Source organism: Narcine bancroftii, chromosome 4 (assembly GCF_036971445.1).
Source record: "Narcine bancroftii isolate sNarBan1 chromosome 4, sNarBan1.hap1, whole genome shotgun sequence".
Taxonomy (NCBI): domain Eukaryota; kingdom Metazoa; phylum Chordata; class Chondrichthyes; order Torpediniformes; family Narcinidae; genus Narcine; species Narcine bancroftii.
In genome coordinates this window covers 174764569-174789052 of record NC_091472.1, presented here as the reverse complement: position 1 = coordinate 174789052, position 24484 = coordinate 174764569, and the positions used below count along the sequence as shown (strand labels likewise).

Sequence of the window (24484 nt, the reverse complement as noted above, 5' to 3'; positions counted from 1 at the left end):
GACCTTATTTAACAATGAAACACAGAACCTATCTTCCCCAGAGAATTTCAGTGGAAATCAAAAATTCTGATAATTAAAAGATTGGGTGTTAATAGTTTCATGACTGAGTTAGATAGGTGTTTTGAAATCCCAGTATTTCTCATCTTGCCTTGCTCTCACCCCATATCATCTACCTTTTCTTAAACCGATCTCTTTGACGTCATCTTGTTTCTGGGAGTGCCCCTATCCTCTCACCCTTCTTCCCATTAAACTGATGATGATCCAACAAGAATCCTAGTTTAATTGTCATTTAATCATGTAAATATTTCCCATTTGTTATGTATTTCCAGATCTGATGCTCTGTCTGTTCCAGCTGACCCTGAATGGATTATTGTTTTGCAAATTTCCACTTCCATTCAACTCCATGTTTGAATCTTCCTTGTTGGGTTTCATATCTGCTGTGGCACTGAAATGGCCTAAATCAATGGAACAATAACATAATATATGACGGCAATAGTAAAGCTTTTTCCTCATTTTTTTCAAACTCTATGTAGTCTTTGAAGTTATTTACACCATTCATGTATATTGGCTCTCCTCTACTTATTTAATTGGGATTGTCCTTGCTTAATTCTGCTTTTATCTGTGCAGTCATTATCAGAATAATTTGCAATATCATTTCTTCCCTCCTCATACTATTATCTCTGACATTTCTGAAAACCTTGGTTCCATTTTGTATCACATACATCAGCTAACCCCCCCCCCCCCCCAGGACAATGTTTAATGTTATGACCTGGTGTATTACTTGTACAATAGATTCCCAGCTTCATTTCATCATTATTCTTGGCATGCTCTTTGTATCTTTGCTTTCAATCTGTCCCTCTGACACCTGGGCTCAAGCATACAGGAGGGAGATTGATAACTTGGTTGACCAACAACAACCTCTCCCTCAGCACTAAAACCAAGGAACTAATTATTGACTTCTGGAAGGGAAACAGGTGTATAATCCGGTGATCATTGGGGGATCAGAGGGTAAACAAATTTAAGTTCTTGGGATTCACTATCTCGAAGGATCTTTTCTGGATCCAGTGGATGAATTGCATCATGAAGAAATCATGTCAGTGCTTCTACTTCCTCGGGACTTTGCTGAGGTTTGGTATGACATTGGAAACCCTGGTAAATTTCTACAGATGTGTGGTGGAAAGTGTGCTGACTGGCTACAACATAGTCAGGTAAGGGGGCACCAATACCCCTGAGAATAAAGCCCTGCAAAAGGTATTGGAAGCAGCCCAGGACATCACATGCAAAACATCGACAAGGAGCTCTGCGATTATTAAGGATCCACACCACTCAGCACATGCTCTATTCTCCCTGCTACCATCAGGAAAGTGGTATAGGTGCCACAAGATTTGCACCATCAGATTCTGGAACAGCTGCTACCCCTCCACCATCAGAAACTATTCTTACTTTTGTGCTTTATTGATTTATTTTCCTCTCTGTATTGCAGTCAGTTTATTTACATGTTTATGTATCTTGAGCACAGTATATTGTACTACAAATAAGTGGTAATTCTGCCTTACCTGCAGGAAAACTAATCTCAGGGTTGTATGTGATGTCATGCTCAGTGTTTGTGACACTTTTTTCCTTTATTTGCCCCTGTGCACCACAGTTTAAAATTTATAATCAAACAATTCACATGTAATTAAAATGCACTTTCCAAATTTTACTCAAAGCTACTGAGTCTATTCATCTGTTGCTTTCAAAACAATAATCCATCATTCCACAGCATGTCCAATTAAAACCTACTTGTGAATTCTCAAGGCATTCTTCAAAGTTTTTGCAAAGGCACTTGGAGCCTGGATTGTCTGGCTTGAGCAGAGCTCCAGCATTTTAAATGAGATCTGTTTTGTGAAATGTTTGTGACCCACACTACCTCCCCAATCTATCTAATTCAAAAACCTATCTATATACAATACAAAATATGATAGAATCTGTCACAATATCTACACCTGCCTCCTGAATAGTTTTTCTGATCTATCGGGCATACATTTGGGGATTTTTCTTCATTGTGATGAGAATTCTTCTGTTATCAGACCTAGCTCTCTTATGGAGATCTTGCTTGGAATACCAGCCTCTTTGTAATTAGCTCACCAGTTCACTTTTTCTTCTCAATGATGTTCAGAACTGTTGATTTTTGGTATTTCTAAGGTTTGGGCAATGTCTCTTGCATTATATTCTTGTTCTTCAGCCTCAATGGCTTATTTGACTTTCATTGGCACAACTCTGGTCCTTATGTTGGAAAAAAAGTCAACTATAGATGCAAAAGGTGATCAAAAGCTTCGAAGCGAGCCTAGCTCTCTTATACCTGCACTAATGAAGCAATTAAATATAACTGAGTACTTACAAACACCTGTGAAACCATATTATCTCAAACATTATGCTACCCTAAAATGAGGGGGCTATGTATATATAACAAATGCTGTAATTTCTACATGGTCAAACCAAAATGTATACAAATAACCTTGAATAAAATCTGGAATGTGCACTTTAATTACATGTGAATTATTTTATTACAAATTTAAAACATCAGTACAGGGGCAAAGTGTCTGTCCCAAATATTATGGAGGGTACTCTATGTATTCTGACAATAAATTTGAACTTTGTTCAGTGGTTTCTTCCAGTTACACTTGAAAACACCAAAGCCTCACATCCCAAATTCCTTGCAATCAATTTGATTCTCCTTTTCAGTCAATCTTGGGCTGAATTAGATTTTTACAATGGAGACATAAGAGACTGCAGATGCTGAAATATAAAGGAAGAAACAAACTACTAGAGGAATTCTGAAGTTCATGGAGGGAAATGGACAGTTGATGTTTCAGTGTGAAATTCTGCTTCAGAGCTGAGAAAGGAGAGAGAAGTTGAGTCAAGTTTATTGTCATCTGATTGACAAATGCACCCTGACAAAACAGCATTCTCCATTCCTTAGTGCAAAATATGCAGGCATGCAACCAGACATTGTATGTTGTGTTAAGTATTCATCTCCACAATAAATGAATAAATAATGTTTCATGAATTTGAGAGCCTAGAATGGTTGTATGAGCAATTCTTTTGAATGTTCAGTATTCTCACTGCCTGTGGGAAGAAGTTGTTCCTCAGCCTGAGTGTGCTGGCTCTGATATTCCTGTATCTCTTCCCCAAAAGGAACAGTTGAAAGATAAGTGCAGGGCAGAAGGGGTCCTCAATGACTGCTTACCCTCTTCAGGCAATGAATATGGTCCTGTAGGTTGAGATCCATTTCTTTGCAGCAACTGGAAAACTCTTGATAGAGCTCCTGTAGAAGGTTGACTTAATAGTGGCTACTAGCCTTGCCTGCTTCATTCTTCTCAGGAAGTGCAGTTGCTGCTGTGCCTTCCTGACAAATGAGGAGATATTGACTGTCCATGTTAGGTCACTAGTTAAGTGAACTCCAAGGAACTTGGTGCTCTCCACTCTTTCTTCTATTGATTTGTTGATGTGTAATGGAGCATGGTGATTCCTGGTCCTCCTGAAGTCCATGATCATCTCCTTTGTCTTGTCCACATTGACACTTAGGTGTTGTTATTGCATAATTTCATGAGATTTTCCACCTCTTCACTGTAGTGTGACTCATTGTTCTTGTTTTTTTTTTTATTTAATTTTTTTATTTTTCACACCATAAACCACATTAACCATGATACATACTTTTTCCTTTTCAAATATATACAGTGCCATTTTCTCCCCCCCCCACCCCCCATCCCACCCTCCCTACCTCCCCCCCCTGTCCATTTAAAGTACAAAATCTAGGATACATTAAACCAGTCAAACAATGTTTTCATTCAATAAAAATAAACAAGAAATTCCACTGAGTCAATTCTTTTCATTTCCTTCTCCTTTCATTAATTTAGGTAGTGAATGTCCCCGGTAGGTTTTCTCTATTGTGTTTCATGTAAGGCTCCCATATTTGTTCAAATATTTCAATATTATTTCTTAAACTATATGTTATTTTTTTCTAATGGAATACATTTATTCATTTCTATATACCATTGTTGTATTTTCAAATTATCTTCCAATTTCCAGGTTGACATAATACATTTTTTTGCTACGGCTAGAGCTATCTTAACAAATCTTTTTTGTGCACCATCCAAATCAATTCCAAATTCTTTGTTTTTTATGTTACTTAGGAGGAAGATCTCTGGATTCTTTGGTATATTGTTTTCTGTAATTTTATTTAATATTTGGTTTAGATCTTCCCAAAATTTTTCTACTTTCTCACATGTCCAGATTGCATGAATTGTTGTTCCCATTTCTTTTTTACATCGAAAACAGCTATCAGATACTGTTGGGTCCCATTTATTTAACTTTTGAGGTGTAATGTATAGCCTGTGTATCCAGTTATATTGTATCATACGTAACTTCGTATTTATTGTATTTCTCATCGTTCCAGAACATAACTTCTCCCATGTTTCCTTTTTTATCTTTATATTTAAATCTTGTTCCCATTTTTGTTTAGTTTTACCATTTGTTTCCTCATTCTCCTTTTCTTGCAGTTTAATATACATATTTGTTATAAATCTTTTGATTATCATTGTATCTGTAATCACATATTCAAAGTTACTTCCCTCTGGTAAACTCAGACTGCTTCCTAATTTGTCCTTCAAGTAGGATCTCAATTGGTAATATGCCAGCACTGTATCTTGAGTTATATTGTATTTATCTTTCATTTGTTCAAAGGATAATAATCTATTTCCTGAAAAACAATTTTCTATTCTTTTGATCCCTTTTTTCTCCCATTCTCTAAAGGAAAGGTTATTTATTGTAAAAGGGAGTAACTTATTTTGCGTCAATATTAGTTTTGGTAATTGATAATTTGTTTTATTCCTTTCTACATGAATCTTTTTCCAAATATTGAGTAGATGATGTAATACTGGAGAACTTCTATGTTGTACCAATTTTTCATCCCATTTATATAATATGTGTTCAGGTATCTTTTCCCCTATTTTATCTAATTCTAATCTAGTCCAATCTGGCTTTTCTCTTGTTTGATAAAAATCTGATAGGTATCTTAATTGTGCGGCTCTATAATAATTTTTAAAGTTTGGCAGTTGTAAGCCTCCTTGTTTATACCATTCTGTTAATTTATCTAGTGCTATCCTCGGTTTCCCCCCTTTCCCTAAAAATTTCCTTCTTATTTTCTTTAACTCCTTGAAGAATTTCTCTGTCAAGTGTATTGGCAATGCCTGAAATAGGTATAATATCCTTGGGAAAATGTTCATTTTAATACAGTTTATTCTTCCTATTAGTGTTAGTAGTAAATCTTTCCAATGCTCTAAATCGTCCTGTAATTTTTTCATTAGTGGATAATAATTGAGTTTATATAGTTGGCCGAGATTTTTATTTATTTGTATACCTAGGTATCTTATTGCTTGCATTTGCCATCTGAATGGTGATTCCTTCTTAAATTTTGAGAAATCCGCATTATTCATTGGCATTGCTTCACTTTTATTTACGTTAATCTTGTAACCCGACACTTCTCCACATTCCTTCAATTTCTTATATAATTCTTTTATTGATAGTTCTGGTTCTGTTAAGTATACTATAACATCATCCGCAAATAAACTGATTTTATATTCCTTGTCTTTTATTTTTATCCCTTTTATATTATTTTCTGTTCTTATCAATTCTACTCATTGTTCTTGGTGATGAGGCTAAGAATATGAGCATTATTAAAGGGAGGAGCTGGGGTTGATCGTGTCTTATTTGAGAAGACTTGTTTAGCTCCAAGTATGTTATCAGTTGAAAGAAGAATCATAAAATTTGCCTCTCATCAGAGCTACATTTTCCATTCGTACAATTACAGGTGTGGGATCTATCATTTAAACTTAGAACTTGCTTTGACTGTTTTGTACAATGTAGTCGGTTCTGTTGTATTTTAATGGTGATCTTTCTCTCGCTCCCCCTCCCTCCTCCCACACCACCCCCCCCCTTCCTAGTTTAAGGCCATTATGGTGGGTTCATCGCCCTTCACTGACTCCATGCTGTTTAAGGGTCTCCATTCGAAGCTTTTCCAACTGTAAGTATTCAAATGTTCCAATTACTTTTAAAGTTTTTCTTTAATTGAAGACCTTAAAAAGACTGATGAAGGTTTTTTAAGGGACCTGTTTCTACGGTTTCTCCCAAAGGCACTGAGTGGTAACTTAAAAATATGGTTAATGGGGTTAAACAGGAAAGTCTGCGGATGCTGGGGGCTGTGTGCAATGGGAAAATGTGCTGGAGAAACTCAACAGGTCACACAGAATCTATAGGAAGCAAGGGGTAACCAGCGTTTTGAGTCTGAGCTCTTGCTCAAGGTATTAGCAAAAAAAGACAGGCACCTGAATGAAAAGGTGGGGAGAGGATGGAGAAATTGGTATTGGGAGGAACACAGGCTAACAAGTAAGAGGTCATAAGTGGATACAGGTGGAAGGGTAGAAGAGGGGAAAAAAAGCTGATAAATGATGAGGTGATGGTATCTCTCTGATAGGAGATGGAAAGGAGTGACAGCTGGAGGAAAGGAGACAGAGGATTAGGGAAAGACAGAGACTTGGGGGAGGGGTTTAACAGAAATTGAAAATTGATATTAATGCTGTCTGGTTGGAGAGTGCCCAGATGGAGTACAAGGTTTTGTCCTCCAATTTGCAGATAGTTTCAGTTTGAGAGTGCATGCGGCTATGATAGACATGTAGTTGTGAGAATGGTCTGTGGAATTAAAAGGGTAATGGGATTTGAAATCAACCAAAACATTCAATACGCACATAACCAAATCCATTAAAATCCTTTTAAGCAAATGATCAGATTATCCATTTGTAATATTTATTGGTGGTAAGGATGAGGAAATGTGTTGCTCAAGGCAGTAGGAAAGCTCACCACCTTTGTGAAATAATCACCAGATTGTGAGAAGATGGAGGAGACTTGTAGGAATCTTATCCAAAAGATGTCATCTCTGTCTGTGCTGTGCACTCTATGCTGCTTTGTAATATCAACATGAATTATGTGCTCAAGTTGCTACAATGCACCATAAACCTGTAACATCCTTACTGAAAGCTGAAGGTGGAGATCTTGTGTCCAACTCAGTATTATCTGGACTATGCTGCAGATGAAAAACACTTCAAACCAATCAATGTATTCAAGATCAAGAACACATTGCATGTTATTGGGGAGGATTCAGAGGAATTATAAAAATAATAGTTACTCACATGGGCTATGTACATAGCATGCAATGACCTAGACAGGTGTGGATCCTGCTAGAAAAAAATAAGAAGCAGAGGGACTGTTTATGTTTTCTCATTCAAAACTCAAGAAAAGGTCCCCTTGTTACATCCATCCTTTACTGAATTACGACTGTCAGAAATTATGCTGCGAGCAGTTTGGTTAGCCAGGTACTTCTGTAACCAGGAGGATTTGCCAGTATTTCCATTTTGTGAAGTAATTGGAGAATATGATTTCTAGGCTGAATAAAGTGAAGTGTATTTGAGTTACACATTAACAGATGCAGTGAGAAGCTAGAGCTTAAGATTTCCTACATAAAGTTATTTCCCATCACCTGTGTTCAAAGCAACCATTGCCTGATGCAACACAAAGATTTTCTGACAGAATTTTAAAAGCAAATTAAAACATTTGGCAACAGTGGTCAGTCATGAGCAAAAGCGTCTATTAATATCAAGATTCAACTTTCCTAGCAGAATAAATAGTTGTCTATCATTTCAGTGAAAATAGTGCAAACATTATGCAGGTCAGGTGAAACCAAGCTGCAAAAATTCTAATATACTGGAAATTTATTAGACTACTGTGCACTAAATATATACAACATGAGCAAACTGTTACTTGATCATCCTACAGATCAAAGCAGTGTAGTTCTGCCATTAACTATTTAGGCACCTAATGAAGAGATGGCGAGTTAACAGGTAGGACCAAGCACATCAGTGCAAGGTTAGCAAATGCTGTATGGATGGTCCTCAAGTTCCTCTTGAAGGCTGCATTTGCTGATCGGCAGTTAGTTTAATGCATGATATGTGACATTAATAGAGACAGAAGTGCAAATACTAAAATGGTTGTTCTGCAGTTTTGAATGGTTTATTTTAAGAGATATTATCTCAAAGCTGTTTAAGGGTGTCTGTGATTCTGGCATCAACTCCACAAAATCTGTTTTCAAGTAATTTCCTATTTGTAGATCATTTTCAGGTCCTTTTCTGTTCCTACTTAATAAAATGCTGGCAGTGCAATGCAATGATAAAATTACAATGGTAGATTTTTGTTATTGTAGGTTATAATCTGCCAGAAATAGCAGTCCTGGTGGAGTTGCTAACTTTGAAATAAAAACAGAACTGTGTACGTTCTTCATGTGTCTGTGTAGGTTTCCTCTGGGTGTTCTGGTTTCTTCCCACATTCCAAAGACAAACAGGATCAGTAGGTGTCCTGGGTAAACTTGTACCTCTCACTTTGTTCGTTTCAGATTGGTCACAGTGTTTGAGCGACCGAAAGAAAATAGACACACACACCGAGAGCAGTTCAGTTTATGCAAATGTTTATTACAAATTCAAAAGCTGATTTCACACTACAATATGCAAGCCCTTCCCAACTATACTTATCAACGCCTGGACTGGTCCCAACTGCTGAAGCGAGGCAATGACTGCACACTTGTAGTAGGTTGTCAGGGCGCCAGTAGCAGCTTCTCCACCTCCCCCAACCGGGATGTGACTGGACTCTAGAAGTTCTTCTTCTTGCTGAGAGATTGCCACCTCTCGGAGAGTCTCAAACTTCAGCAGCGGGACCGTGGCTTATATTACCCAAAAACTGCTACCCAAGCACCTATTCCCAGCACAGTAAGAAAGATAAGCAAGCAAGCAAGCTAGCATGCTAGGCTTCTGTCCAATAACATAATTTTCAGCTTATCACTTTGAATACAATGGTTTATTTTAGATCAAGGCTAGGCCTCCGACAGTCTGTGACCAAAACAAGCAGGAAGATTAAATGTTCTTGGTACACAGATGTCCTTCAGATAACAGCATCTCTGGCCCCTCGGTGGAATTTAGCTTATGTCTGCTGATTCTAAAAAAAACAAGCAGGTTCTCAGCCTTGCCGAAGCAAAGGCTGCAAAAGTTTTAAAAAAAACGGTTTAAATCTTCCATTACAGTAGGTTAACTGGTCACATGGGTGTATTTTTGTGGCACATCTGGTGGCCTAGAAGAGCCTATTTCCATGCTATATCTCTAATTTTTTTTTAAATGCTGGAATAAAAACTAGGTCAGTGGCATCTGTTGAAAGAGAAACAGTTAACATTTTAGGTCAGAGATGTACAAGTGTCAGGTTATAATGACGTTGAGTAAGAAAACCCCTCATAATGAACTCCTATCTTGATGAAGGGCTGAGGCCTGAATCGTTGGTTACGCATTACTTCCTATCGATGCTGCATAAACAGCTGAGTTTCTCCAGCACTTTGGTGATTTATACCTAATAATCATCCTTCGATTATAATTATCAACAGCATCACCACTGTTCAGTTTGTCATTGAAGTGCAGAGGTATTACAGTTGAACCAAACTCTACTTTGAATATGTTCACAAATACACTTCAAGTACGAGGGCAATGTGATGAGCAGAAATTCTGATTTGATCATTGATCAGTGGCTGAAAATGAAAATTGGAACTTAAAAACTGTAATGCTTAAATCTGAAGAAAAATAAAAAATTTGGAAAGAGAAACTGTTCTTTTTAAAATAATTTTATTGATTTTAATAAAGAACTTATACAAACAAAAAAGGTACAATTCAATAAGATAACTTGGGCAATTACACAAAATAAATAAGATATTCTGCATATCACTAACCTACATAAATTGTAAATCACATCCATAATTCATATACTAAGTAGTATATACTTTTTTAAAGAACTGTTATATTTTGAGAATTAATAAGGAATATTTAACTCTGTTTCTCTTTCCAGAGGCTTACTGACCTGCTTGAGTGTCTCTGTTATTTTCTGTTTTGGCTCAGTTTCTGTGCCTATCTCTGCTTCAGCTGAGATTGGTTCCCTTTGCAAAGAGCAGATTTTGAACCTCCAACTTTGTTTATTGAAGCTAATAAACTACATATTATTAAAGGAATGTTATTTAATTAGAGAAACACAAATGACTTGATAAAGGGTTTAGACACAAAACATTAACTGACCATTTCTACCCATGGATGCTGTCTGACCTGCTGATTTCCTCCAGCAATTTTGTCTGCTGCATCTTGTCTCCATTTTTTTTACTTCTAAGAGGTGTGTAGTTCTGTCCACCTTGTTTGATACAATGCATGCTTTGTTGTCTTGGGAAGTGCTTTGGGGTTCATGGAAGACTTTATTTTAGAATTTTTTCAAATTTAATTTTTAATTAAAAAAAAATTGAGACATATAGAAGAGTAACAGGCCATTTTGGCCCACGTGTCCGAGCTGCCAAATTTACACCTAATTAACCTACACCGCCGGTACGTTTTAAACGGTGGGAGGAAACTGGAGACACCAGGGAAAACCCATGCAGACATGGGGAGAATGTGCAAACTCCTTGTAGACAGCGTGGAATTCGAATCCAGTCCCTATCGCTGACACTATAAAGGTGTTGCGCTAACTGCTAAGCCAACCGTGCTTCCCAAACTTTGGTTTTAAACAAGTCTATCTGCAGGTGCTGAGGTTGAGTGTGCCTATATAAAAAGGTGGGGGGAAGGATTATAGGCCAGTAGGTAAGAGGTTGATACTGGTAGGAGGGTAGTAGACAAAGAAGCAGAGAAGCGAGACAGGAAAAGAGCAGATGGCTAAGAGCTATAGCTTTCTAATAGAAAGAAGGGAAGGGGGTGGGGAACTGGAGGAAAGGAGATGGGCATAGGGAAAGAGAGAAACCAGGAGAGAGAGTGAATGGAAATTAGAGGTCAATATTGATGCCTTGTGGTTGGAAACTTTATACTTGCACTTGCACTTCTTCCCTCACCACTGTTCAAGGCCCCAAATAATCCTTCCAAGTGAGGAGACTGGATACAGACTGGGAGATTGTTTCATTGAGCACCTTCCTCTGTCCACTGTAACAGCAAGACCCTCCCAATGGCAAACCATTTATTTCCATATAGCATTCCCACATAATATGTCTGTCCATGCCTCGTACTGGCAAATTAGGGAGACCACCTTGTTTTCTGCCTTGGCATTAATATTGACCTCCAATTTCCATTGATCTTTCCCTATCTCTCTCTTTTCCCTGACCCATCTCTCTTTTCCTCCAGCATCCCACCCCTTCATAAAATCGGGGAGGACCACCACCTCCTGCATGAAGCATTTTCCAACTATTCCAGTCGGGCAAGTGATTCAGAAGATTTAGAGCCAGGCTGAGGACGGACTTCTCCGAGGCAGTGAGACTGCTGAATGACTGTTGAACTGCAAAATCAACTCTCTGAGACTACTGTATAATATTTCAATACATGTATATATGTATCCTGTATATGTGGTGCTTGTATGTGCTATGACTGTGAGCATTTGCACTGTTTTTCACTATGTACCAGAGGACACTGTTTTGTCAAGTGCATGTAGACTGTTACAATCTGATTATAAATGAACTTGTCACTTCCCTTCTTTCTCCTATCAGAGAGCTTCCCTCTCCCTCTCCTTTATTACATTTCAGGTTCCTCTTCCACCTATGTCCACCTACAGTATTATCTCTGGTCTGTTAGCAATTCTCCATTTTCTTTGAACTTCTGTACTCTTGATGCATCTACTTCAATTCTCATTTACATCCATAATATTCCTTCTCCACTTTGAATAATTATAGGCCAGTGATTTCCAAGAGTCAGTAAGAATGTTGCATTTTCTTTTTGACTAGTCTGGTAAATTCTTCATCAAACTCATCTGTTTTAGGGGTCAGCCATGTAAACAACATGGCCTGCCCAATATAACTGACTGGGCGTAACTAGGGACTCAATCTGGAGGCATTGATCAGGGATAGAAAATAATGGTTTAATTATTCTGCCATTGAATGAGGCATATCTTTCCAGTCATGAGCAGCCTGCTATAGTTTGTGCTTCAGGTGCATGTAAGAGGGTAGATTTAGAGTTTTGTGCCAGGTCCAAGGTTTTGATCTTCAATTGATCAAAGGCTGGGTTCATATTTTGAAGGCATGGATGAATTTCTTGTCTGCCTTTGCAAGCACTGGTTCTCAAGGTGTGTCATCTAGTTCACTATTTCCAGGGTGTTGCCATGAAACTATCTCAAGTTAATGTTGTACAATAGTGCCTTTGGTAAATGTTGTGCAAAGCCCCTCCCCTTGAAAAAAATGCCACAGTGGTGGTAATGAATATACAATGTACAGTGATGGAAATGCATGGATATGAAACTAAGGGTGGGAAAAAAACTTTGAATTATATTTTCTTTTTGTAAATAATTTTTTTTTTCACACCATAAACCACATTAACCATGATACATACTTTTTCCTTTTCAAATATATACAGTGCCATTTTCTCCCCCACCCTCCCTCCTCCCATCCCACCCTCCCTACCTCCCCCCCCCCCCACGTCCATTTAAAGTATAAAATCTAGGATACATTAAACCAGTCAAACAATGTTGTCATTCAATAAAAATAAACAAGAAATTCCACTGAGTCAATTTTTTTCATTTCCTTCTCCTTTCGTTAATTTAGGTAGTGAATGTCCCCGGTAGGTTTTCTCTATTGTGTGTCATGCAAGGCTCCCATATTTGTTCAAATATTTTAATATTATTTCTTAAACTATATGTTATTTTTTCTAATGGAATACATTTATTCATTTCTATATACCATTGTTGTATTTTCAAATTATCTTCCAATTTCCAGGTTGACATAATACATTTTTTTGCTACGGCTAAAGCTATCTTAACAAATCTTTTTTGTGCACCATCTAAATCAATTCCAAATTCTTTGTTTTTTATGTAACTTAGGAGGAAGATCTCTGGATTCTTTGGTACATTGTTCCCAAAATTTTTCTACTTTCTCACATGTCCAGATTGCATGAATTGTTGTTCCCATTTCTTTTTTACATCGAAAACATCTATCAGATACTGTTGGGTCCCATTTATTTAACTTTTGAGGTGTAATGTATAGCCTGTGTATCCAGTTATATTGTATCATACGTAACCTCGTATTTATTGTATTTCTCATCGTTCCAGAACATAACTTCTCGCATGTTTACTTTTTTATCTTTATATTTAAATCTTGTTCCCATTTTTGTTTAGTTTTACCATTTGTTTCTTCATTCTCCTTTTCTTGCAGTTTAATATACATATTTGTTATAAATCTTTTGATTATCATTGTATCTGTAATCACATATTCAAAGTTACTTCCCTATGGTAAACTCAGACTGCTTCCTAATTTGTCCTTCAAGTAGGATCTCAATTGGTAATATGCCAGCACTGTATCTTGAGTTATATTGTATTTATCTTTCATTTGTTCAAAAGATAATAATCTATTTCCTGAAAAACAATTTTCTATTCTTTTGATCCCTTTTTTCTCCCATTCTCTAAAGGAAAGGTTATCTATTGTAAAAGGGAGTAACTTATTTTGCGTCAATATTAGTTTTGGTAATTGATAATTTGTTTTATTCCTTTCTACATGAATCTTTTTCCAAATATTGAGTAGATGATGTAATACTGGAGAACTTCTATGTTGTACCAATTTTTCATCCCATTTATATAATATGTGTTCAGGTATCTTTTCCCCTATTTTATCTAATTCTAATCTAGTCCAATCTGGCTTTTCCCTTGTTTGATAAAAATCTGATGGGTATCTTAATTGTGCGGCTCTATAATAATTTTTAAAGTTTGGCAGTTGTAAGCCTCCTTGTTTATACCATTCTGTTAATTTATCTAGTGCTATCCTCGGTTTCCCCCCTTTCCATAAAAATGTCTTTATTATTTTCTTTAACTCCTTGAAGAATTTCTCTGTCAAGTGTATTGGCAATGCCTGAAATAGGTATAATATCCTTGGGAAAATGTTCATTTTAATACAGTTTGTCCTTCCTATTAGTGTTAATGGTAAATCTTTCCAATGCTCTAAATCGTCCTGTAGTTTTTTCATTAGTGGATAATAATTGAGTTTATATAGTTGGCCGAGATTTTTATTTATTTGTATACCTAGGTATCTTATTGCTTGCATTTGCCATCTGAATGGTGATTCCTTCTTAAATTTTGAGAAATCCACATTATTCATTGGCATTGCTTCACTTTTAATTGCGTTAATTTTGTAACCCGACACTTCTCCATATTCCTTCAATTTCTTATATAATTCTTTTATTGATAGTTCTGGTTCTGTTAAGTATACTATAACATCATCCGCAAATAAACTGATTTTATATTCCTTGTCTTTTATTTTTATCCCTTTTATATTATTTTCTGTTCTTATCAATTCTGCTAGTGGTTCTATAGCTAACGCGAACAATAGGGGTGATAGTGGGCATCCCTGCCGTGTTGACCTGCTTAAGTTAAATTGCTTTGATATATATCCATTTACTGTCACTTTCGCCAATGGCCCCTTATATAATGCTTTAATCCAATTAATATACTTCTCTGGTAAACTGAATTTTTGCAATACTTTGAATAAATAATTCCATTCTACTCTGTCAAAGGCCTTCTCTGCGTCTAAAGCAACTGCTACTGTTGGTGCTTTACTCCGTTCTACTGCATGAATTAAGTTAATAAATTTACAAATATTGTCTATTGTGCTTTTTTTTTTAAATAAATCCAGTTTGGTCTAGATTTACCATTTTCGGTACATATTCTGCTAATCTGTTTGCTAATAGTTTAGCTATTATCTTATAATCTGTGTTAAGTAATGATATTGGTCTATATGACGCTGGTGCGAGTGGATCTTTCCCTTGCTTTATTCTTTCTTTTCTTCTTTCTTTCTTTGGCTTGGCTTCGCGGACGAAGATTTATGGAGGGGGTAAAAAGTCCACGTCAGCTGCAGGCTCTTTTGTGGCTGACAAGTCCGATGCGGGACAGGCAGACACGATTGCAGCGGTTGCAGGGGAAAATTGGTTGGTTGGGTTTGGGTGTTGGGTTTTTCCTCCTTTGCCTTTTGTCAGTGAGGTGGGCTCTGCGGTCTTCTTCAAAGGAGGTTGCTGCCCGCCAAACTGAGGCGCCAAGATGCACGGTTTGAGGCGTTATCAGCCCACTGGCGGTGGTCAATGTGGCAGGCACCAAGAGATTTCTTTAGGCAGTCCTTGTACCTTTTCTTTGGTGCACCTCTGTCACGGTGGCCAGTGGAGAGCTCGCCATATAACACGATCTTGGGAAGGCGATGGTCCTCCATTCTGGAGACGTAACCCATCCAGCGCAGCTGGATCTTCAGCAGCGTGGACTCGATGCTGTCGACCTCTGCCATCTCGAGTACTTCGACGTTAGGGATGTAAGCGCTCCAATGGATGTTGAGGATGGAGCGGAGACAACGCTGGTGGAAGCGTTCTAGGAGCCGTAGGTGGTGCCGGTAGAGGACCCATGATTCGGAGCCGAACAGGAGTGTGGGTATGACAACGGCTCTGTATACGCTTATCTTTGTGAGGTTTTTCAGTTGGTTGTTTTTCCAGACTCTTTTGTGTAGTCTTCCAAAGGCGCTATTTATTATTACTGTAATTATTGCTGTTTTACATGAATCTGGTAAGCTTTGTGTTTTATCAATCTGGTTGATTACTTCCAGGAGGGGAGGAATTAATAAATCTTTAAATGTTTTATAGAATTCTATTGGGAATCCATCCTCTCCTGGTGTTTTATTATTTGGTAATTTTTTTATTATCTCTTGTATTTCTACTATTTCAAATGGTTCTATTAATTTATTTTGTTCCTCTATTTGTAATTTTGGTAGTTCAATTTTAGTTAAAAATTCAACTATTTTGCCTTCTTTCCCTTCGTTTTCAGTTTGGTATAATTGTTCATAGAATTCTCTAAAGTTTTCCTTGATCTCCGTTGGATTATATGTGATTTGTTTGTCTTTTTTCCTTGATGCCAATACCATTTTCTTAGCTTGTTCTGTCTTAAGCTGCCATGCTAGAATTTTGTGCGTTTTTTCCCCAGTTCATAATATTTCTGTTTTGTCTTCATTATGTTCTTCTCCACCTTATATGTTTGTAGTGTTTCATATTTTATTTTTTTATCTGCCAATTCTCTTCTTTTAGTTGTATCTTCCTTCATTGCTATTTCTTTTTCTATATTTACTATTTCCCTTTCCAACTGCTCTGTTTCCTGATTATAGTCCTTCTTCATCTTGGTTACATAACTTATTATTTGCCCTCTAATGAACGCTTTCATTGCATCCCATAGTATAAACTTATCTTTCACTGATTCCGTATTTATTTCAAAATACATTTTAATTTGTCTTTCAATGAATTCTCTAAAATTCTGCCTTTTAAGTAGCATGGAGTTTAATCTCCATCTATACATTCTTGGAGGGATGTCCTCTAACTCTATTCTCAATATCAGGGGTGAATGGTCCGAAAATATTCTAGCTTTATATTCTGTTTTTCTTACTCTATCTTGCATACGAGCTGATAATAGGAATAGATCTATTCTTGAGTATGTTTTATGTCTACCCGAATAATATGAATATTCCTTTTCCTTTGGGTGTTGTTTCCTCCATATATCCAAAAGTTGCATTTCTTCCATCGATTTAAATTTGGTTACTTTGTTCTTTCTGTTAATTTTTTTCCCAGTTTTGTCCATATTTGAATCCAAATTCAGGTTGAAATCCCCTCCTATTAATATGTTCCCTTGCGTATCTGCTATCTTCAAAAAAAATATCTTGCATAAACTTTTGATCTTCTTCGTTAGGTGAATATACATTGAGTAGATTCCAAAACTCCGAATATATCTGACATTTTATCATTACATATCTCCCTGCTGGATCTATTATTTCCTCTTCTATTTTAATTGGCACATTTTTACTAATTAATATAGCTACTCCTCTTGCTTTTTAATTATATGATGCTGCTGTTACATGTCCTACCCAATCTCTCTTTAATTTCTTGTGCTCCAATTCAGTTGAATGTGTTTCTTGCACAAATGCTATATCAATTTTTTCTTTTTTCAGTAAATTTAGCAGTTTCTTCCTTTTAATTTGGTTATGTATTCCGTTAATATTTAAAGTTATTTAGTTCAGCGTAGCCATTTTATACTTTGTTTATCTTCCCTTTCCGTTTCTCCATCATCACTTTTCCTTCTTATCCATTTCTGCTTTCATGTTTTGAACACTTTATAAGACAACATTTCTAAAACATCATACATTTTCCTTATTCTCCTATTTAAAACTTCTTTAACCCCATTCTCCCCTCCCCCTCCTGAGTTGCCCTTTATCCTTTGTCGGACAACCACATCTCCCCTCTCCATTTGGATTTGCGAATTCACTTGCAAACGTCAGCTGATTCTGCAGTGACCGTAACTCCTCCCCACCCAGCCCCCCCCCAGAAAAGATTTCAATTTTCATATGTAACAAAGGTCATTCTTTTAATTCCCTCCTTATTCCCTCTATTCCATTTCCCTCCCTTATTAATTCTTGTCTATACTCTATATATTTTCCTCTAAATACGGATACATTCATGTATACACACTATATATATATATATATATATATATATATATATATATACACACACACATATACCCCTTTACACACATACATATAGATCACGGTCATTTTTACTCTTATTACATGTCTTCATCTCTCTGCTTGTTTTGTAGTTGTTCTGCATATTTCCTTGCTTCCTCTGGATCTGAGAATAGTCTGTTTTTTTACCCTGGAATAACTATTTTAAGTACCGCTGGGTACCTTAACATAAACTTAAACTTTTTTCCATAAGATCGTTTTCGCTGTATTGAACTCCTTCGTCTTCTTCAGCAGTTCAAAACTTATGTCTGGATAGAAAAAATTTTTTTGACCTTTATATTCCAGTGGCTTTTTGTCCTCTCTTACTTTCTTCATTGCTTTTTCCGATATATTTTTTCTTGTTGTATATCTTAAGAATTTTACTAAAATGGATCTTGATTTTTGCTGCGGTTGTGGCTTTGGGGCTAAAGTTCTATGTGCCCTCTCTATTTCCATTTCTTCCTGTAATTCTGGTCTTCCCGGGACCCTGGGGATCCAATCTTTTATAAATTCTCTCATATTCTTGCCTTCTTCATCTTCCTTAAGGCCCACTATCTTTATATTATTTCTTCTATTATAGTTTTCTATTATATCTATCTTCTGAGATAACAGCTCCTGTGTTTCTTTAACTTTTATATTAGATTCTTCTAATTTCTCTTTTAAGTCTTCTACTTCCATTACTACAATTGTTTCTCGTTTTTCCATATTTTCCACTCTTTTTCCTAACTCTGATATGGCCATTTCCATTTTAATCATTTTTTCTTCTGCATTCTTAATTCTTCTTTTTATCTCATTAAATTCTTGTAATTGCCATTTTTTCACTGATTCCATATTCTTTAAAAAAAGATACATCCTTTGTCTTGCCTTTCTCTTCTTCCACTTCTTTCTGTTCTTCTTCTTCTTCCTCTGGATTGACCATCGGTTGTTTCCTTGTTTTCTTTTTACCCTCTTCTTTCTTGTTGTCGTTATTGTCTGTGTTCTGCACCTGCTGTTGTGCTGCAGGTGTCTCTCTCAGCTGTGGAGATTGACTCCGCAGCTGTTCCTCCCTCCCGTCAGTGTGTTTTTCATGCGCATCACACATGCGCGACTCCTCGCGCATGCGTGGTTGCGCACTTTTACTCGGCTCTGCGAGCCATTTTTGTAGTCCTGAGCCCGGGACTTCCAATGACCTGAGGGAGCGGGCTTCTCTCTCCGTGGCGGGCCTCTTCGTACAGGTAAGGCCTTCATCATCTTCTTCCGACTCTTTCCTTCTTCTTTTCTTCCCGTTATTTTTGGTTTTTCTTTCTTCGCTGCCATTTTCTCCACACTTTTACTTTCACTTTGTTTTGCTTTTTAAGTTTGTGCCTTTGCTTTTTCTCTATCTTTTTTTTAACTTTTCTGGAGAGGGCTGGAGTTCCCCTACCGGCTGTCATGATAATGAATATGTATGAGATGTACCGGAAGTCACGTGGTATGAGGGAGAGATAAGAACACAAGCAAGAGAACAAAGGGAAACTGGAGAATAAAGACAACGGAGAAGTTTACCTGATAAAACTTGTGTTTAATGTTTTATTAACTTCACATTTCGGGCCACAAATGTGACATTGGCAACGAGGATGAAAGAAGCTTGAAGAAAATTAAAGACTAAACAAGATTACAGAGGATTACAGACAACTTCAAGGTGATAAAAATATTCTCTGTGACTCGGTACTTTTGGGGCTGGAATATTTCCTTATGGCTGGTGCAAACGGTGACTTTCTAACACATAGTGGAATTGCTCATTTTGACCCGACTGGTGATGCAAGCACTGTAAGTGTGAAGTGGAAAGCATGGCTGGAAGAATTTGAATCCTATGCCGACAGTCGTGGCCTATTTCTAGATACCGGTACAGTTGAACAAAAAGCGCAGAGAAGGGCGTTACTTCTTTTCACTGCAGGACCCTCAGTTCGGGAAACATTTAAGACACTTTTGAATACTGGAAGAAAGGATGAGTACCAGAAAGCGGTAGATGCATTAAATGCACACTATGTAGTGACACCGAATGCTACATTTCAACGCCATTTGTTTCGGAGAACGAGACAAGAAGATGGCCAGACAATTGCTCAGTACGTGACGAGACTACACCAGCTAGCTGTTAGATGCAATTACATGCCAGCTGATTTGGACAACCAATTATTGGATCAAGTCGTACAGCACTGTAGATCAGATAAACTCAGAAGACGTCTACTGGAAAGAGGGAGTGAGTTGGAACTCACCGATGCTTTAACCATTGCTGCTGCATTAGAGGCTGTTGAAGGGCAATTTCATACCATGACCCTGAAAGACAACTCAAGCCAGCAAATTAAGAGGCTCTCACATCGCCATAACCACCCAAGATATACGTCGACACAGGACGTGGAGTGTTATCGATGTGGAAACTGAGGTCACTTTGGAAAAGACCCATATTGCCCGGCCAAAGGCAAAGTTTGCAGAAAGTGTGGCGGTAAGGACCACTTTGCAAAGAAGTGCAAAAGCAAGTCCAATGCAGACCAGAAGAGGAAGAGTTCAACTTCCAAAGGCAAAGCCTGGGGGAAAGGAAAGTATCCTGGAAAGAAAGATACCATTCGCCAGATAGACGGTGACGATGATGATACCCAGGAGGAACAGAGTTGTTACCAATTTACGTTGAAAGAAGTACATCATGAGAAGGTCCCAGTGATCATTGGTGGAGTGACCGTGCAGGTCATTGTAGACTCAGGCAGTGACAGTAATGTGATTGATCGACATTTATGGGAGAAGTTGAAAAGGAAAAAGATCATCTGTACCTCAAAGAAGTGTTCCAAGAAACTGTATCCATACACAGCAACCAAGCCATTGCAGACCATTGGATGTTTTAGTGCAACTGTTGAAGCTGGAGATAAGTACACCGAAGCAGAGTTTATGGTCATAGAAGAGAGGGGAGAACCATTGCTGAGTAGAAGCACAGCGCAAGACCTGGCAATACTTCATATTGGAGCTTGTGTCAATTCAATTCAGTCATATGAGGATATGAAGCAAGAATTCCCCGCAGTCTTCCAAGGAGTAGGAAAGCTGAAAGGTCGACAATTGAAGCTAGCGGTAGATGAAACAGTCAAACCCAAGGCACAACCAATGCGCCGAACTCCGTTTGGACTTTGTGGGAAAGTCGAAGCCAAAATTAAAGAATTGATCGAGCAAGACATTATTGAACCGGTGGAACATTCGACACAATGGGTCAGCCCAGTAGTGATTGTGCCCAAACCAAAGGGTGACATAAGACTATGTGTTGACATGAGAATGGCCAATGAAGCTATAATTAGAGAACGACACCCTATACCAACGGTGGAGGAAATACTTCAAGAACTAACTACCAGCAAGATATTCTCAAAAATTGATTTGAAATGGGGCTATTATCAATTAGAGCTGGATCCAGGTTCCCGAGATGTGACAACATTTGTGACTCACTGTGGATTGTATCGTTACAAGAGACTATCATTTGGAATTAATGCAGCTTCGGAGATCTACCAGTATGAAATCCATTGAGTGATTCAAGGCATTCCTGGAGTTGCTAACATTTCTGACGACATCATAGTCCATGCACCAACGAAGGAAGAGCATGACAAACGGTTGAGGCGTGTACTATCTAGACTACAGGAGGCAGGCCAGATGTACCGGAAGTCACGTGGTATGAGGGAGAGATAAGAACACAAGCAAGAGAACAAAGGGAAACTGGAGAATAAAGACAACGGAGAAGTTTACCTGATAAAACTTGTGTTTAATGTTTTATTAACTTCACATTTCGGGCCACAAATGTGACACCGGCCACTACTCCATCACGTGACTCCTCTCTTTTGTAAATAATTTATAGTGAATACAGTCTATTTTTGAAAAAACACAAGTTGACAATAGATTGAAGTTCTGTTCCTGAGCATATTGATGGCATTCCAAAAGGCAAATCTCAGTTACTTGGTTCTAAAGTTTGGTTGCCATAGATTGAATCATTCTCCATTAGTTAAGATTAGCGCCAGTTTCACAAGAATTGTTCATGGTTCAGTGATGAGTACAAAAATTATTCTTTGATCAAGAAGACTGAAATTATGAAATGTTATGGTAAAAAGAGCCAAACAACATTTATTTAAAATGCAGAGCAATTCCTCTTGATGGCACTCTTGTTGTAGGGCTTTGTTAGGTGAAGCCTGGGTTGCTCTTTTGTGCACCCTAGTGGTAATGATATTCCAGGATCAAAGTCACTCCAATTTAATTTTTTTTGCTGCAGAATACAGACATTGTTTGCATCTCTGTACATTTGGAGACCAGCTCCAGTTCATAGAAGCATACAAAAGAATAGGGTGCACTAGCATCTACAAAACATTTCCTCAACAACTCTGTTGTATTGACTACCATCTGACAATAAATGTCAACCATGAGATCCTGGGAAATGTTCACCTCAGGAGATGTGTTGGTGGCAAAATTCAGCATTGACTTTACTGGATTAGTGCAGCCTTTAACCATCAAGGAAAAAATGTACTTGAAAATCAAGATCTCAAAATATGTATTTTACACAAGGAAGGCAACCACCTTTGATACCAATTCTTTCAAACTCTTAATTAGTGAATGTTTATCCAACCACATAATTTTGGAATATGGAATGTTTAGGATTATTATCTTTTTAATCCAAATGTTGTCCCTGACCTTGTTGCTGCTGTAGTTTACCTCATGGCCTTCCTCTTCCCCCAACCCCTCCACATTGATAGATGGGCAAACACCAAGGGAGGGTGGAAATTTAAATAACAGCGAAAGGTGGATGCTGTGAGGAGGGTGGACAAATGATGGACTGAGGAATTGTAGTTGTTGCTTATTGGTGTGTTGATCTGTCAGTTAATCCAGATGTAAACCAAGGAAAAATTAGTGGAGAGTTTGAGAACATCCAGCCATCTGTTTCATCTAGGCAGGACAAAATTACCCATTTCCAATTACGTATTTTATTCAGAAACACAACTTTCTGGAAGATTTAATTTTATTGAATCAATGTTTTTTTTTTTGCTGCCTCCCCACTGAGTCCATTAACTGAAAAATGTCAATGCTAAAGTATTGTTGCTTTAGGATAATTTGGAATTTAGCCCTATTCGATCCTGAGTGATTTTTTTTTTGTTGTACGAACGTACCTTGTCTGATTCTCTTAAAATTCACTCCTCAATCTCTCTCATTAAGAATTTGTTTAATTATTCTTCATAATCCAATCTCTTATCCCCACAACAATTCATTAATATACCATATATAACAGTCAATCCTGTGTAAAAGTAGACCTTTGTTTTTGGCCCAAAAGTACCATATTTTCAGTATATACTATGTAAAAGTCAACAGTCATTGACACCACCCTCCCCCCAAGTTTTTGTCCATGATCATCCACCCATCCAGGTTCTTGATGCCCAACCGCTGATCCTTGCCCCAGATGCCTGTCCATCTGAGCTCCCGACCGCAGATCCTTGCCCCGGCTACCCATGCACTGAAGCCCTGAAAGCAGATCCGCGTCTCAGCAGCCCACCCATCGGAGCTCCCAACACCTTGAACACAGACTTGCCTTTAGGTCCCAGGCATCCAAGCTCCTGATGCCTTGAACAATGCAGGTACTTGCCAGGGTCAAAAGTATGACCAGTGTAAAAGTCGACCCACAAATTTTTACCTGTAAAATTGATCCCCAAAACTTGACTATTACACCAGTTTATATGGTACTTAATAATATATTAATAAAGATCCTTACAAAGTAAGGATGAGGAGGCACTTTTAGAAAGTCACCCCAGCAGCAAGCACCTTCAACCAGCTTTTCATCCTGGGGTGATGCCATTATATTTGAACACAACTTTATTTGAACATCTGCTACAAGCAAAGCATGATGAAGGCACTCCACTGGCTGAATACTTGGAGTCTAACTTTGCACATAATATTGTAGAAAAAAATAATGCATTTGTTAATTTGTTAAAAATTACTCTTGTTAGAAGAAACGAATAAATGATAATCTGTTCATTGAATTGCTATAATTGTACAAAAAGTACAATTTACTCTTCCCGGGCACAATCCAAGGTGGTAAATTAAAAAAACTGTAATTATTTTGTGGGATGCAAGAATTCAGACAACAAGAAAGTTGATGTGTGATGGGTGCAATTGCGAGCATGAAACTGGTTTGGGAAGGAGTGTCTCAGGTCCCTTGCCACTGAACAATACACAGGAATGAATAGCAGTGGTTGTGGGGGTGACAGCTGAGGCAACATGATCCTCCAGCACTCACAGTCTTGGAAGGAACTTTTTTCCCATCTTTTCATTTTTTTTTTGCAAAAGGGCACTTGACCGTGTCTCTCTGCTCACCTAGAAAATGGCAATGATAATAAATAAATAACTCATTAGCAACTGGGCATCATTAATGCTCTTTGCTTATTTTGTTTCAATACATTGGCACAAATTCCTATGCCTGTATGTAACATTATATTAGTGCTAAAGCTGGTTTTGAGTAGATTCGTCTAACCTTCATTCTGATTTCTTTAATTTTTGGGCTAAACAGATCATCGGATTCTGCAAACTATTTCTTTTGGAACCATGACTCGTATCCGTCCTTTGCATCTGTTAGTCGCCACAGGCAGTGGGTATGTGGGATACTGGCAGTATGACAAGTACAGGCAGCGAGAACTTGAACGTCGTGGACTAGAAGGGCTGAGGCAACACGGCATAGCTGCTGCATGGCAGGTAGGTAATTCTTTAATTACCAAAAGTTCAATGTGTGTTATACATTAGCACAAAGTCCCATGCCTTTAATTAGATGGAAATCACGAGGGTGCCCTGACATTTTTTAATGACTCCGCTTAAATCATT

At 37.7% G+C, this 24484-nt stretch overlaps 1 protein-coding gene across 5 annotated transcripts in view; it reads left to right on the top strand.

Annotated features, from left to right (window-relative positions):
* pisd (phosphatidylserine decarboxylase) overlaps nucleotides 1-24484 on the top strand; it is a 165917-nt gene that overhangs the window by 17933 nt on the left and 123500 nt on the right. For 4 of the 5 annotated variants that reach the window (XR_011356215.1, XM_069933106.1, XM_069933108.1 and 1 more), the window contains exons 2-3: nucleotides 5985-6064; nucleotides 24177-24358. Coding sequence is in view for 3 of the 5 variants with exons in the window: in XM_069933108.1 (XP_069789209.1) it covers nucleotides 5985-6064; nucleotides 24177-24358 (262 nt within the window). In the remaining 2 variants the exon portion in view is untranslated. Of the gene's footprint in view, nucleotides 1-5984; nucleotides 6065-24176; nucleotides 24359-24484 lie in introns of those variants that run through there. The other variant, XM_069933107.1, reaches the window with a different exon arrangement.